The sequence below is a fragment of the Suncus etruscus genome, chromosome 3 (assembly GCF_024139225.1).
Source record: "Suncus etruscus isolate mSunEtr1 chromosome 3, mSunEtr1.pri.cur, whole genome shotgun sequence".
NCBI classification, from domain to species: Eukaryota; Metazoa; Chordata; class Mammalia; order Eulipotyphla; family Soricidae; genus Suncus; species Suncus etruscus.
Window position 1 is genome coordinate 92,402,870 of NC_064850.1, and position 16,153 is coordinate 92,419,022.

Consider the following 16,153-nt stretch of genomic DNA (forward strand, 5'->3'; position numbering starts at 1 on the left):
CAGGAGTGATATATTTGAAAAGGTTTGCCAAACTGTGAATGGTTTGGAGCTGGACTGGGTTAAACTAGTCAGTGTAACAACTGATGGTGCTCCTAGCATGGTGGGGTCTAAGAGAGGAGTAATTGCTCACATTACACAAGAGATGGACAAACATAACCATCCTCATCCAATTGGCATACATTGCCTCATCCACCAACAAGCTCTGTGTTGTAAATCACTGAAGTGGGACTCTGTTATGAAAATTATGTAAATTGTGGTATCTTGTGTTAATTACATTAGAAATCATGCACTAAACCACAATTTCAGAAATTTCTATCTGAGGTAAATGTTGCCCATGAAGATGTTCTGTACCACACAGAAGTCCATTGGCTGAGTAGAGGGAGAGTTTTGAAACGTTTCTATGACTTACTTCCGCAGATTACAGCTTTTCTACTTTCAAAAAACCAAGAAGTACCAGAGCTCAATGATGCAGAATGGAAATGGCACCTTGTCTTTCTGACAGATATAACAGAGCTACTCAACAGTTTCAATCTGCAACTTCAAGGCAAGGGGAAGCTCATCTATGATATGGCATTGCATGTGAAAGCATTTGAAGTAAAATTAGGCCTTCTCATCAAACAAGTACAGGAGAAAAACTTCAGTCATCTCCCAACAACTCAAAACCTGTCAGTGGACAAACCATTGGTTGCATTCCCAAAGGAAACATGCCTGGCTTCACTAGAATTGTTGCAAAAGGAGTTTCAATTTAGATTCAAAGAGCTTCATCTCCATGAACAGGACATACAGCTTTTTCGTAACCCATTTTCTGTTTAGATTGAAAATGTCCTTACAATTTACCAAATGGAACTGGCTGAACTGCAGAATTGTGACTCTCTGAAAGACGCATTTAAGTCAAGTAACCTTTTGAATTTCTATGCATCTCTCCCCTCTGAGACATATCCAAATATCAGGAACCATGCACTCAAAATGGTAACCATCTTTGGTAGCACTTATGCCTGTGAACAGACTTTTTCAAGAATGAAACATCTGAAATCTCCAACCAGATCAAGATTAACTGATGCCCACTTGCATCACTTGTTATGGCTGGCAGTGACAAATATGGAACCGGACACTGACCATCTCATTAGCCAAAAGCAGGCCCACAGTTCCCATTGAAATACTGGTGCGTGATCTGTTTATTTATAAATGGTTTTCATTTTATTTATATAAGATATGTGCAGCGTGAGTACGAATTAGTAGCTCATATAGTCCGGCCCTCCAGCTCTCTAAGGGACCGTAATCCGGCCCCCACTTTAAAAAGTTTGAAGACCCCTGCTATAAGTAATCAAGATTTTGACCTCATGCCTGAGCTCCAGGCTATAGCCACCAGTCTTAGTGCCCATGACCTAGCATAGAGCTAACCCAATGCACCAGGGACTCGGCCAAGGGTGACCTCTTCTGGGCTTGTGGTCCATACTTCGCACCCCATAATCATGTTGCTCCACCCAGAGGGGGGACGTGAGTCAGGCCAGTGTGTACGTGAGAGGCGAGCGGCCTCCCTGCTGCTGCTGTTCTTGAGCCAGGCAGCAGGGAAGCCCTCTGGCCAACAAGCATCAGCCAGTAGCTGATGAGCCCTTGGGTACTCTGCGGCAAACACTGGCTCACGAAGAACTTCCCCTCTTACTTTACCAGTCTGGAATCCCTTCTTAACCACAAGCACTAGGACTATTTCCCCTGAAAGTTCAACCTCAAAAGAGAAGATTGGAAACACTGAAACATATAGTTTTCTTTGCCAATGAGGAACTCTCGACCTGCTAGTTTTGCCTTTCATCCAATAGCCTAGAAGCTGGCAATGCCTCTGGCATGTTTCAAAAGCCTGGTTGCAGTCTGTCTCGCCAGAGAAGGTCTCCACATCTTCGAAAGACTTCCTGCCACGAAACACCAGAATCTTCCAGACTGTCATCTTCAGAGCTCATCAAGAGGGGAAATCAAGGTTTTATGGGTCCAGGCCAGGGCCTGTTGCAGCTCAGGGGCTGATGGAAAGGTTGGGAATAAAGTCTCAGGGCTTGACTGGCAGTCTTGTGCCTAAACTACATTTGACATCTGTAGCACCCATAAATGACTTGCAAATTCCAGAGTCTGGGGCTGTCGCCAATAAGGAAATATCACCAATTTGAGAGTCTAAGTGGAAATTGCATTAGGGAAGGTTACAGGATGAGCAGCAGGCCAGCAAGGGGACCAGAATGCACTTCCCAATGTATCCGCTCCCCAGGCACTGGGCAGCCTCCTCTGAAGCTTGGTTGCTTAAGACCAGCAACCCTCCCAGCTTATGCTAAAGACTTAATGCCAGCCCATGTGGCCCACCTGAGAAGCCAGCTCTGCTGTGATGTCAGTTAGGGGCACCCTTAAATTTAGGACTGCTTAGTTCACCTGGATTTACTCAATCTACAAGTTTTGTCCTACTACTTCTCACAGCTCTTCAAGTTCTCCAACTTCTGCTATTTGGCTATTTAAAAAAAAATCTTAACAGAGAACTATCCAGAGACCATAGAGATAGTACAGAGAGAGGTTAAGGCATTTGCCTTAACTGATTCTATCCCTGGCATACCATATGATTCCCTGAGCAACAACAAAAGTGAATTTTTTCCAGAGTAAGCCCTGAGAATTTTAGCACAAACCTACCAACCCCTACAAGTAAACTCCCCAAACAGTGAGCAATCCATTTTCTCAACTTGCATTTTTCTATTTTACTCAGAACTTCAAACCAAACCTGTGGAGATGTTCCCATCTTTCCTTTGGTTAGGGAAGCTCCAGTCGCACCTACAGACTCTAGCTCAAAGGTCTTCCTTTTCCTCTGACCCCAGGAAGATACCTCTCAAGGTTGGGAGAGTTTTGCGTATGAGAGGCTGGTTTGCTCTCAGGCATCACCATTTTAAGCACCATAGGGAGTAGTCAAGAGTAGTACTGGGTGTGGCCCCAAATTCTAAAATAAAAACAAATCAAAAGGGTATGTGTACAGAACCCAGGCCAGAAATTGGGCGCTCCCATTCTCCTGGGTTTCAAATATTTTGCTCTGCTGGCTGGACCCTTTTGCTTTTTAGATACTCTGACCTATTTCTATTTGAGAAGAGTTTTCTCTTTAGACTGCAGGGGTCTCAAACTCAATTTACTTGGGGGCCGCAGGAGGCAAAGTCAGGGTGATTCTTGAGTGCAAAGTCAGTAGTAAGCCTTGAACATTGGGGGTGTGTGACCCAAACAACTAAAACAAAACAAAACAAAAAAAGATTCCTCTAGGGCAGGGCCATAAAATGTTGTATGGAGGGCTGCAAAAGGCCCGAGGGCCTCGAGTTTGAGATCCCTGAAAAGCCACTTCTCTTTGCATTCCTTGCAGTGGCTGGCAAGGCCTGAACACATGGAGGCTCTGGATAAATAGAATCATCTATGTGGACACAACATTCAAGAAAGCCTAATGTGGCCTCACTGGACAAGTGAACCAGTCTAGAACTCACAGGTCAGGCTCTCTAGAGCCCACAGGGAGCTTTTTCAAATGTAATCTGTGTCTCTTAGCCCACCCAGGGCCCTCAGTAGGCATATATTTAGGTATAAATGTATCATCTTGAACACACAGAGAGGGCAGCAGAGCTTTTTCTTTTTAAACCACTCTCAGGGAGGGGTGTGTGTGTGTGTGTGTGTGTGTGTGTGTGTGTGTGTGTGTGTGTGTGTGTGTGTGTGTGTGTGTGTGTGTGTGTGAAAGTCCTGACAAGACATTCTCTTCAATAACAATATTGCAAATCAAAGTATATAAAGGGAAAAAAAGAGAGGGAGGGAGGGAAGGAGGGAGGGAGAGAGAGAGAGAGAGAGAGAGAGAGAGAGAGAGAGAGAGAGAGAGAGAGAGAGAGAGAGAGAGAGAGAGAGAGAGATGTTTGCCACAGAGGTAGGAGGGAGGCAGGAGGAAAGCGGGAGAGAAATTGGGGACATTGATGGGAAATGTGCATTGGTGAAGGGTATTGGACATTGTATGACAAACTCAATTATGAAAAACTTTGTTAATTATATCTCAATTATCTGTATCAGTCTTTTAACTGATGATTCACTTAAAAAGTGATTTGAAAAAAGTGCTTAGAATCTTTCTAGAGCTAATGACTCCCTTTGGGGCCTCAGACCTAGAGAGTTTCCTAGGTGCAGTTGAGGTGAGAGAAAACCTTTAAAATTGGCTGTGATTAAAAGTTCCAGGGCTCTAGGAGTTCAGGAAATTCCTACCAGTCTTGTGAAGAAAAGGCTTCTTTGGGTCTGACTCTCCTCTAGAAGGATGATTGAGAGAGGAGGAGATGGAGAGTTACCAGATTCTTCCAGTGGCTTCTCAATTGGCCCCTCTGGATATGAAGGGCTCGCTATCTGACGTTAAGCAGCACAGAAATCTCACGTTCTATGGATTTTTAATCAAGGTATTTTTTAGTCTGCACTTATGAATCATTCCTAATAGTATTCAAGGAACTATATGGGACACCAGGAATTGAGTTCTGATAGGTCACATGCAAGGCAAGCACCCTATCCATTGTACTATCTTTCTGGAATCTTCGATCAAATCTTATCCCCTCCAAAAATGGGTAGAGAAGATGAGATGGAGAGGTATAGAAAAAAGTCTATATGATTTCAGCTGAATGATACACAGCTGGTCTTTCAATGAGTGCATGACTCAGCAATGTGTGAAACTAGTCCATGCCTTGTGCAAAGGGGTTTTTGGATTAGTAATCACTCCTTATCTAATGCTTTTTCCAATGTGTCCACCAGCCACAGGCAGAAAAAATAGAATCTCTGGATTTAAGAGCCTCTGAAATCCTAGGAGGTTGGATATGGCTGTTTCTAAGGTAACAAGTACGAAAATGGATTGGGAAGCAACAGCATTTCCCATCAACAGCATTTCCCATCGTATCTTAACTGTTTTGGAAGCTTCAGAGCTGATGACTCTTGTTCATTTCTGGGAAGGTGCTGCTTTACACTGAGATGTCCTGAGAGACACACACCCCAGAGTGTCACTCATTCCAGACAGGGAAGCAAGATCAGTTCTGCTGGGACTGGCACCCATCATCTTGCCTTCAATGTTGAGGTCTCAAACACAGCAAAAACTCAGTATGTGGCTCATCAGATTCATGTTCAAGTTGAAATGAATTGAGGCTGGTGAAGCAGCTTTGTATGAAGAATCTATTTACTATAGTACATTGGAGTCTCCACAGCATTTCAACAGCAGTCATGGTTCTGCCTCTCATGAAAGATATTAAAAACCACCTTGTAAGCCATGGGGATGTATTGTTACTCTGAGGAACAAACTTGATACACTGGAAAACTGCTGGTCTCAGCTGCGACCTAAACCCTCTTGCCCCAAAGACAAGAATGATCTGACCCAGAGTTTTGGCTGCTAGTCAACAAGTAACTTAGGATGCAGACTGTCAACTTCCTCACTGGTGAGGTCCCTTGTATGAAAAAGCTACTAGACTTTATCCTTCCTCTGGAAGGAAATGTATGATGTGTCAGGGAGCTCCCAAGGATGCTCCAAGCAGATGCGGGGGAACACGATGAGATCATTGAGTGAAATTCCATCAGCCAGACTCGGAATTGAGTGACTCATGTCTCTGGCATCCCACAATGAGAAGACCCTGGTCTAGACGACATAGCTTTCTCCCACTCTCTACCTAGGGAATTCCAGGGAGCTTGCTCAGAGAAGGCAGGTTTAGAGGGGTTGCAGCATCAGCCTCCAAATTCCAGGAGTCAAGGAAGGTGAATGGCAAGGCTCATCCAGAGCCCTGTGGTGGGGATAAATGGGCAAGTGTGCTCCCCACTTTTTTCCTTGTCAGAAGTGGAGGAATCAGCTGCTGCTTTATAACTGACAGCGCTTCATTCACGGCCATTTCAGAACAAATGCTGCTTGCACTGGTGAGAGTCAAGGCAGGACTTTCAACTCACTTTGGAAAGGAGGTGGGTGCATTTTTGCAGATGCAGACCACAAGGGATCATTTGGTTTTGCTCCTCCCTGGAGATGCTGGCTGCAATATTCCTGCTCTAGGACCTCCAGTTTTTGCTGGAATGACCCAGTGACTACTGTGTTGCAGCTATGTGTGTGGGCTTTCACATTGTGCTTCCTCTCTGCCTTTCTAGCATCTTAGTTTTGGGATAAGCACAAAACAGTCACAAGAAATTCTTCAAATATTGGAAGAGATATTGGAAGGATAACCCCGCCTTCTAACTGATAAGAGGTCTGACCTGCTTTGCCCTTACTTTTGTTTTCTGGTTTCCAGACAGACCTATCTCTATCCTGCTGGTTCTGCCTTGTATGAGTGGTCTAGAGCTGATCCTTGAACTGAAACTACAGTCAGTTTTTGGTTCAAAAGCAATTTAGAAAACACTTCAGCACTCATGGCAGTTTGTATTGCCTTGAACAGCATTCAATCCTGACTCAAACTGAATTTTTACTCAATTTCCACCAAGGATTTAGGTATGATTCATGCTTTTTAGTTACTCTCTCTACCTTACACTTGGTGAAAAACTTTCTCCATAGAAACTAGAGGAACTATCATTCATCCCTCATTTACTACAGTCAGACCTATTATTCAATTAAGGCTTTTCTCAATTTTCATCCCACAATCTCATAAATGTCTGTCTGTCTGTCTGTTTCTTTCTTTCTCTCTCTCTCTCTCTCTCTCTCTCTCTCTCTCTCTCTCTCTCTCTCTCTCTCTCTCTCTCTCTCTCTCTCTCTCTCTCTCCTTTTTCGGTCACATCCAATGGTGCTCATGTTCTGCATCCAGAAATTATTCCCAGCACTGCATGAGGTATGTTGGCATATGAGATGCCAGCGATTGAACTTGAGTCAACTGCGTGCAAGGCAGGCATCCTACTTGCTGTATTATCACTTTGGCCTCATTCTATGTTCAACTGCCCTCTGACTCTCATATCTCTTATGAATTATGAGCACACACATTAATCTTCATGCAAAGTTCACATGTGTAATGGGAGTAAAGTTTTTGGGGCCACTTCAAAGACCACCATCAGCTATGCTTCAGCTAAGTAACCGCCTTCCCTCGGGTGATTAGTCAGTGCTCTGGGGCTCCACCTCACTGCAAGGCCATCAAACCCACATCTTCTCTTATCCACAGACCTTTAATAAGGGACATTTCTTTAGTCAAGTGGAATTATTCCATGACTTCAGCTACTGACACAGACCATGAGGTATTTTGGAAAAACTTCTCAGATCCCACAAATATCCCTGGTAGGTGGTCTGGGAGGATCCCTACCCATTCTGCCAGCAAACATGAGCGTTAGCCACAAAGTCCTGGATGTTAAAATCTCTGGCAACTCACAAAGGGTCTCCTCAGACATCCTGACATCTCAGCCTTTTCATGTCCCACTTGCAGAAGAGACCGCAAGGAAGAGGTTTTGAGACTGCAGCAAAACAAAGTCTCTGCATCTGTGATGGTTGAGAAAGCTTCCAACCAGCCTCAGCAACAGGTCTGATGTGTCCAATGGTAAAAGGGAGGCCTTCTAGGAAAATACCAAGTGAGCATGAGGCCTACAGAAGGCCTCCTGCCCCCCCACACCGCCCAAGCCATTGTACACTCTTCCACCCCATTGTTGCCTCAGTTCTGTGTCCTAAAAGCTAACTTGGGTCCTAAGTGGTGGCCTTGGAATGATCTTACAACTCTGCTCAAAACTTGTTCTTTCTCTCCTGGACTAAAAAATTGAAGGACAAGCACCTTTTTTTTCTTCCCTAACAGTTTTCTAGGACAGGATGTGCCTGTAGCAGGTACCCAAGCAATATCAGACAAAGGGAGGCACCAAACTTTTTATCATAAGACCTAAGTCCTTCCAAAATCGGAAAAACTTGCCAACATATTTTTCAGTCATGTATCTGTCTGCTCAACTCAAGCTTCTGCTTTTGATATGATCCATCTTATTTCCAATTCATTTGAAAAATGGCCAACAGACATACTTAAGAAACATTTCTTTAGGGCAAGGCCTCTTAAGAAGGAGTCCCTTTCCCAGTATAGTTTTTCTCTAATGTCAGGTGAATCTTCTACTTTGTTTTGTTTTTCTTTTTTAGTCACATCTGGTGGTGCTCAGGCTTACTCCAGGCTTTACACTTAGGGATTAATCTTGGGGCTCAGGAGACCAAATGGGATGTTAGAGATAGAACTCAGGTCAACTGCTTGTGAGGCAAGCATTCAGCTCACTGTATTATCACTCTGGTCCCGGAGTCTTCTAATTTTTCCAACCTCAACCATACTGATATATTAGACTAACTCATTTTTATTCAAGTATCAATGACTTCCTAATGCTAAGAAGCCCACATCATCATTTGCCACTTAAGTAGATATTCTAGGTTAGACAGGGATCATCAAAGATGTGGTTAAAAATAAATTGTCTGGGGATGGAGACTTAATAATGCACACATGGCATTTGCCTTGCAAACAATGGATCCAGGTTCAATCCCCAGAAACCCATATTCCCAGGAACCCTGATCCCTGATTGCAGAGCCTGGAGTCAGCACTGAGAACTTCTGGGTTTTGTCCAAAACAAAGCAAAACAGCAAAAACAAAAACAATTAATTGTCCTATGAGGCAAGGCATTGCCAAGAAGAACTAACTGATCTTCAATGCACTTCTTACTTCTGTTTTGTATAGTGTCTCATTAGACTCTTCACCTACTAATTTGGAATAATAATTTGGGGTTTGCATTCCTGGAAAGAATCAGGTCAAATATAATGCTCCCTTTAGGTATCCAGGATTATTTTATTGGTTACATGGTGAATAAGATCCAGATTCTGCTGTTGTGAAGCTTGCAATTTCAATGGCAAGTTGAGATCCATAAAAGTTGGCCTAAATTATTCCCTAGAGGGAACAAAAGTGAAGTTAGAGGGCTAGAAAGACAGCACAGAACCAGGGGTGCATGTTTTATATGTATAGGACCCCAGTAGTACTTAGTCTCCTCCAAGTATTGTTGAGGAGGCCCTGGTGGCATCAATAGGACCTCTGCAGCAGTATGTCCTTGGATCCTTGAATTAAACTATGTGGCCTAGCTGGCCTTGCCAGGAATGGCTCCCAGGATTCTTGAGCAATATTTGGAAGGCTGTCATGCCTTCAAGAAAAGGGGAAAAATTAAATAAAAAGGGAAAACAGAGTGAAACAGGCATGGTAATCCCACCTTCCAAATGATAAACTCCACAATTCAGCAAATGTTAGTGGAACACAAACTAGGGGCATCCACCAAAGCCATCCTGCCTCTGCATTTGCGAAGAACTGCTTCTGAAACGTGCAGACAGACAGAAGTGGCCTCGTCCTGCCAGCTGAGAAGCCACAGCTCTTTTCCAGGCTATAATGTGGCCTGGACAAGCTCCCAGGGTACTCGCTGTGCTCTAGGAACACATGACATAAGAACTGGATCATGAGTCATGCGAAAAAAATGTAAAGACCACAATCTGGGCAGAACTTCCTCAGCGCCCATATAGGGCCATTTCAGTACTGCCTTTCCTCCGCACGGTCCTGGGTCAGCTGGAGGCTACAGCATGCTGATGGCTCCAGATGTGGTGGCAGAGAGTTCACATTCCTACACGGGTGACCCCCAACATGTTCCCCCAAGGAAGGATTCGTGGCTGCCTGCTTCTGCTGCCCTGTCCCACAAACCCTGCTTAGAGGGTAGGTCTGGTTTCATTGTCTGGGCTGAGAACTTACTAGAAGCTAGAGCTAAAACTTAGTTATCAATGAAGAAGGGTCATAGCCTTTTGGACATTTACAAATATTGACTTAAGTCAGTTCAGTTCAGCAACAATGGGACCATCAGGAAGAGCCAGAAAAAGAATGACTCCATTTCAGTCATTCTGATCCAGTGAGGCCAGGCCAGGGACCAGTAGCTGTAATTTTTAATTGATTTTCTTGCTCAGATTTGGGAACCATCATAATATGGCAGCACCCTTGGGACATTTCCTCCTGTCTGGAGGGGGTTTGTCCTGTGGCCAACAGAGAGCTGCAGTGCTGAAGAAGTATGGCCACTGAAATGAGGTTAAATGAGGTTAATAGAGACTGTTCCTACTCTCTCTAGTTTGAATCGCTGCTTTAAGGGAAGACAACTGCCATGTTTTAGTGACAGTTTAGCCAAAGGAAACTCTGTGGAGTGAAACTAAAGTTTCCAGCCAGCAGCCAGCAAGAAACCAAAGCCTGACAATGAGTGCTTGCATCAGTTTGGGAGAGGAGGGCTAGCCCCAGGTAGGCAGTGTGACAGTAATTCAATGAGACGGAGCAGAACAACTCCAAAAGCCACTTGGGATTCCTGACCCTCAAACTAAGTGACAATAATAAATGCCTACTGTTTGGGATGGAAGAGGCAGTACAGCTAGCCTTGTGTGCAGCTGAACTCGTTCAATCCCTGCCACTAAATATAGTTCTCCAAGCACCACGAACAATGATCCTTAAACAGAGCCAAAAGCAAACCCTGAGCTATCACTAGGTGGGCCCTCAAAATAAAAGTGAACACAAAATATGTGCATAGTTCGTTACACACCAGTTGATAACATACATTTTTCAAGCCCAAAAAGCAAGTTCTTGTACATGGCACAAGAGGCCCCCCATGCCCTCCTTTTTAGCTTCAGAGCCTTATATTCAGTTGATTTTTAAGCAGGACCTCATGGCTTTTCCTAAGCTATTTTCTGTACCATAAATGGCCTATCCCTGCTCTACAATCCTCCCCTCAGCAGCCCCCACACTAGATACACTTGGCTTAGTGCCCAATCTTGAGTGCTCAGGCTGCTTGAAATAAGTTATAAGAAAATAATAAAAATAAGTTATACACCAAAGAAGGAAATTGTGTTCTGGAAGGAGCTCAGGACTTGCCTCAATCTGATTGATGAAGGAATTGTCAAACTTGAACCCGGGAATCCTTTTGTCACTACACACCACACCCACATCTTCTGTGTGCTTGCAGTCAGTGACGCCCCAGCCATTGGAGGAGCAGGCAGCGAGGGTGGATTCCCTGCCTGTACAGTAGACATTGTCCAACCAGATTGGTCCTAAGGAGGGAGAGAAGAGAGAACAGGAACACTATGTTAAAGCTGGAGTCATTGTTGGTGCCAAAGGCTTAAATGGGATGAGGGCTTCAATAATTTTGCAACTACGAACAATCAATTACTGTCTGCATGTTATGATATTGCATCTAGGGGTCTGGAGACTGTATGATAGTTAGAATGCATTTACTTAGCATGCATCTGAGTCAGGTTCAATCCCCAGTACCACATGTGTAGTATGCCTGAGCATGCACACACGCTGGGGGTGGGGGGAGAGAGAAAGAGGAAGGAGGAAGGAAGGAAGGAAGGAAGGATGGAAGAAAGGAAGGAAGGAAGGAAGGAAAGAAGGAAGGGAAGAAAGAAGGGAGGAAGGAAGGGAGGGAGGAAGGAAGGAAGGACAAAAGGAAGGACGGAAGGAAGGAAGGAAAGAAGGAAGGAAGGAGAGAGGGCTAGAAGCGAAGTTGATGCTTTATCTTTGGGTTTTTTTGGGGGGGGTCACACCCAGCAGCACTCAGGGGTTACTCCTGGCTCTACCCTCAGAAATAGCTCCTGGCAGGCTTGAGGGACCATATGGGATGCCGGGATTCGAACCACAATCCTTCTGCATGCAAGGCAAATGCCCTACCTCCATGCTATCTCTCCGGCCCCTTATCTTTGGTTTTCCATGGGCTGGCAGGCTCTGCTCTGGTCTTTTCCCTGCACCCCCGAATAACTGCCAGACTCTGTTTTATACTGGGGGTTAGTAGTTACAGGGAAGGATGTCCTAGTCTCACTGTCATTACAGGAGTCCCAGTTTAACTGCCATTACATTACCCCTTACAAGTACATTGACTAATTTCCTTAAATACAACATAATACATGAACTCTAGAACATTACTGGGTACATTGTAAAGGCTCCACTGGAGTGGCACAGGTAATCAATAGCACCACAGGATCCAAATAAAATAGTATCTTGGACCCTTGCAAAGAAATATGAGACCAGTTGGCTGAGAATTATGGTGGACTCAGCCTACTGAACACTACTTGGGAGCTCTGGCTCCCCAAAATAAAATAAAATAAAAAAATAAACAGTTAAAAAAAACCATCAGAATGCATTGTAGGCCATTTGAATTTTGCTGCCTGAGCAGCTAATATGGTAGATTGATTACAGACGGAACATAAACCAGAGATAAGGGTGGAAGCTGTGGATCTAGTGAAGAATGGAGACTTTGGAGACTGAAGTGGCATTTTGATTTATACATCACAGATACAGAGATCTGACCTAAATTCTGGCTTAGTCAAATAGCTATAAAACTGACTCAAGAGAAAATCACTATTGAATTTAAGACTATGTATAGATTAGAAAAAATACTGAGCTCAGTCTGTTTTATTGTTGATTGTTGGCCCAGCATAACTAAAGAATGATACTGATGATGCTATAAATTCTGCAAATGGTATAAGTCAGACTCGTTCATCTGCAGTTGCAAAGCAGAGTGGGATGCTTCAAGACATTTTCACCCTGTTTATTTCCCTGAATATTTCTATACCTTAGGGTAGAGGATGAGATGGCATTTTTCTTAGTTTTTTTTTTTCTAGTCAAAGTGAAGTTTTACTTGTATTCTCAAATTCCCTTGGATTTCTAACAAAGAAAAGCAGAGTGGAGACCACCAGACTCCATATCAAGCCTCTAGTCCTAAGAGAAGTGCACTACTGACTCAGAATTGAGGCATGAGAACTTACCTGGCTCTAGAGCCAGATCTATGTTTGAATCAGTGTGAAGTCCCAATCCACCTCTCTAAACTTCAATTTGCATATACATACATACATACATACATATATATATACATACATACATATATATACATATATATATGTATGTATGTATATATATATGTAACTCCACCCTGGATTTAGGTGTAGCTACCTGAGACCCACCCATTTCTGGGAGGGGTCTTGGGAACCAGATATTATGTGTAACCTTACCTGCAAGACCCCGCCCATTCCTGGGAGGGGTCTTGGAAAAGATAGATAAGCCTTTGACTGAGGGGATACAGGCCCTTTTTGCCCTGCTGGGCTTTTGAGTCTTTGACCAGCATGGAGGTCAAAGGAGAATGGCTGAAAGGAGTTAAGAGGCAGGGCTAGCTAAGAATGGCTGAGTGCTTAAAAGGTTATGAGATAGGCCACACACATGTGGTGAATAGGGCATGAATAAAGCTGATGCTTCCTGATGCCTGTCTCTGGATGAGTCTGATTCCGCCGTTCACCTGGGCCTGGGACCCGCCGGCTGGATGGGGGTTGTGGAGCCACGTGGCCTGGGATGGCATCCATCACCATCCAGCCCAATCGTTAATTATTTAATGCAACATATATATATAGATATATATATATATACACACACAACATACATATATAATCTTTATGACATAAATCTTTATATAATCTTATATAATATCTTTATTTAAGCATCATGATCATAAACATGTTTGTGTTTGGGTATTAATTGTAAAAAGAACACCACTATTATTGTTATCATTATTAATGTTTTTTTTTTTTTTTTTTTTTTTGTGGTTTTTGGGTCACACCCGGCAGTGCTCAGGGGTTATTCCTGGCTCCAGGCTCAGAAATTGCTCCTGGCAGGCACGGGAGGACCATATATGGGACGCCGGGATTCGAACCGATGACCTCCTGCATGAGAGGCAAACGCCTTACCTCCATGCTATCTCTCCGGCCCCTTTGTTTTTAAGTCACATCCAGCCATGCTCAAGTCTTACTCCTAGCTCTGCTAAGGGATCATGCCTGAGCTCCAGGACAGAACTGGGTTGGCCACTTGCAAGGGAAACACTCTACCCGCTTTTTTTTTTTAAATATAATTTTTATTTTGATCATAGTGGCTTACATATTGTTGACAATAATATTTTAGGTACATATTTACATAAAATCAGGGGGAATTCCCATCACCAATTTGTCCTCCCTACACCTCCGTTTTCGTCCTACCTCCCATATCCTCTTCTCTCATCCCCGGGGCTGCCAGAATATGTGGTCCCCTCTGTACCTAGCCTACTACTTAGTAGTCTTGCACCTTATTTCCCCCTTTAAATGGGAGGCAGGACTAGCTAGTTCAAGTTACGTGGTTTTGTTTGAAGAAGAGAAAAGTAATAAACTGGGGTAAAAGTCTAATACGCCGAAAATGGGCGGAATCCTTCTAGAGGCTCTCATCATCGGTTTCAGAGACGAAGGAGAAAAAGAAGGTGAAACACTCCACCAGAACAAAAGAGTCAAATATCCAGTGAGGACTCCAACAATAACGATAAGCACCACAAAAAAAAAAAAAAAAAGCCATGGTCTTGAGATAAGAAACATGGCAGAGCACATAAGAAAGAAAAGAAAGGAAGAGAAAAAAAATAAGTATAAATGGGGACAACAATTTCAATAACCACACTAAAACAAAAAAATAGACCAAAAATAAATAGGTAAATAAAAAAAATAATAATAATAAATGAAGACAAAACAAAGAAATCGGCCAAAAATAGATAGGTAAATAAAAAAATAATAATAAATGAAGATAAAAAATAATATATAAAAAATAAACAATGTGGGGCCGGAGAGATAGCACAGAGGTAAGGCATTTGCCTTTCATGCAGAAGGTCAACAGTTCGAATCCCGGCGTCCCATATGGTCCCCCGTGCCTGCCAGGAGCAATTTCTGAGCATGGAGCCAGGAGTAACCCCTGAGCACTGCCGGGTGTGACGCAAAAACCACACACACACACACACACACACACACACACACACACACACACAAAATAAATAAAATAAAATAAAAAATAAAAAATGTTTAGTGCTTTTTGCTTTTTTTCCCCTCCTGCCTTGGCACAGTAAATATTGGGGTCATTCAAAAAGGAATTCAGTTGGCCTAAGAGATATGGGGTTTCTCCACCCTTGGAGTATATTGTCATGGGATTAACTATAGACTCTGTTCAGGATCATTTACTCTCCCGGTGGTGCTTTCGTGGTGTTTGGAAGACTTCTGCTCCATCCTGGGTGATAAAATCAGACCTCTGTATCTAGAGATCTCAGTATCTGCACAGGTCCAGGAGTGGGGCTTATGATGAAGTCAGTCTTTATGGTTCTAGAAGTTCTGTTCCCTCAGTGTCATTTTAATCCATCTTCTGTGGTTGGTGGTCTTGGTCTTTGCACTGAACCTAGGATTGCACCTAGGATAGCATCTTTCTTTGTGTTTCCAGAAGCCCCATTCCGTTGCAATTGTCTCTGCCAGACCTTTGGAACTGGGGATCATGGTTATTATGCAGGTCATAGTTTAAACCCTAGACTAGGCTTTTTTATTGGTCCCAAGATATATACAGTCTGGTCATGGTTCTAGAAGCCAGTCATCTGTAAATCGCGATCTTGGCTTTTGGACCTACCAAAGGGTGACAAGTCTTCTGATTTTGTCTTATCGTTAGCTGGTAAGGTAGGACAACCTGCTCTTAGGTCAAGTTGTTCCCATTTTCCTTGTTGTCAGGATATCATATTAGAGCTGGCACTTGTTGGTGACCCAGCAGTATTAAGGCTGTCCCAGATGGGATTTGTTTCCTGCAGCTATTGTGAAGAACTGTGCCGTTTCTATGTCTGGGATCCAGGGTTCAAGGCTGGATGGATGGTGTCTAATCACCTGAGGTCTAAGTTGAGTCCACATGACATATTTTCAAGGTAGGAGATATCCCTGTATTGTAAACAACTCTGAGTTCCTATCCCTAGTAGATAAGAGCTCTTTTTTATATGTAAAATTTCCCCTTTTTTTAGTGTGCCTTTGCAGGGAGAAATGGTGCTACATTATATTGTCGGTGCATTTGGGGGTGGACAGAGAGGAAAACAGAAACAGGTCACACACCCAAAAAAGATAAAAATAGAAATAAAAATGTATGTGCTCACATATGTATATGTAGAACAGACATTTTTAAAAAAAATGAATTAACAAAGTATTTAAAGGACCAAAGTGATGCAAAAGACTACCTTACATTTGGGGGAAAAGCAGGTAAAGAGGTGGTGTAATACAGGTCTTATACTTATGTTGGAAGTACAGGTTTTCCCATTGTCTTTTGGGTTTTTCTTGTGGTGTGTGGGTTCCCAGGCACCTTTCCATCACACCCCC

At 43.4% G+C, this 16,153-nt stretch overlaps 1 protein-coding gene across 2 annotated transcripts in view; it reads right to left on the reverse strand.

The window, feature by feature from the left end:
• LOXL2 (lysyl oxidase like 2) overlaps positions 1-16,153 on the reverse strand; it is a 60,578-nt gene that overhangs the window by 34,580 nt on the left and 9,845 nt on the right. For both annotated transcript variants that reach the window (XM_049769442.1, XM_049769441.1), the window contains exon 2: positions 10,854-11,029. In XM_049769442.1, the coding sequence (XP_049625399.1) occupies positions 10,854-11,029 (176 nt within the window). The remainder of the gene's footprint in view (positions 1-10,853; positions 11,030-16,153) is intronic.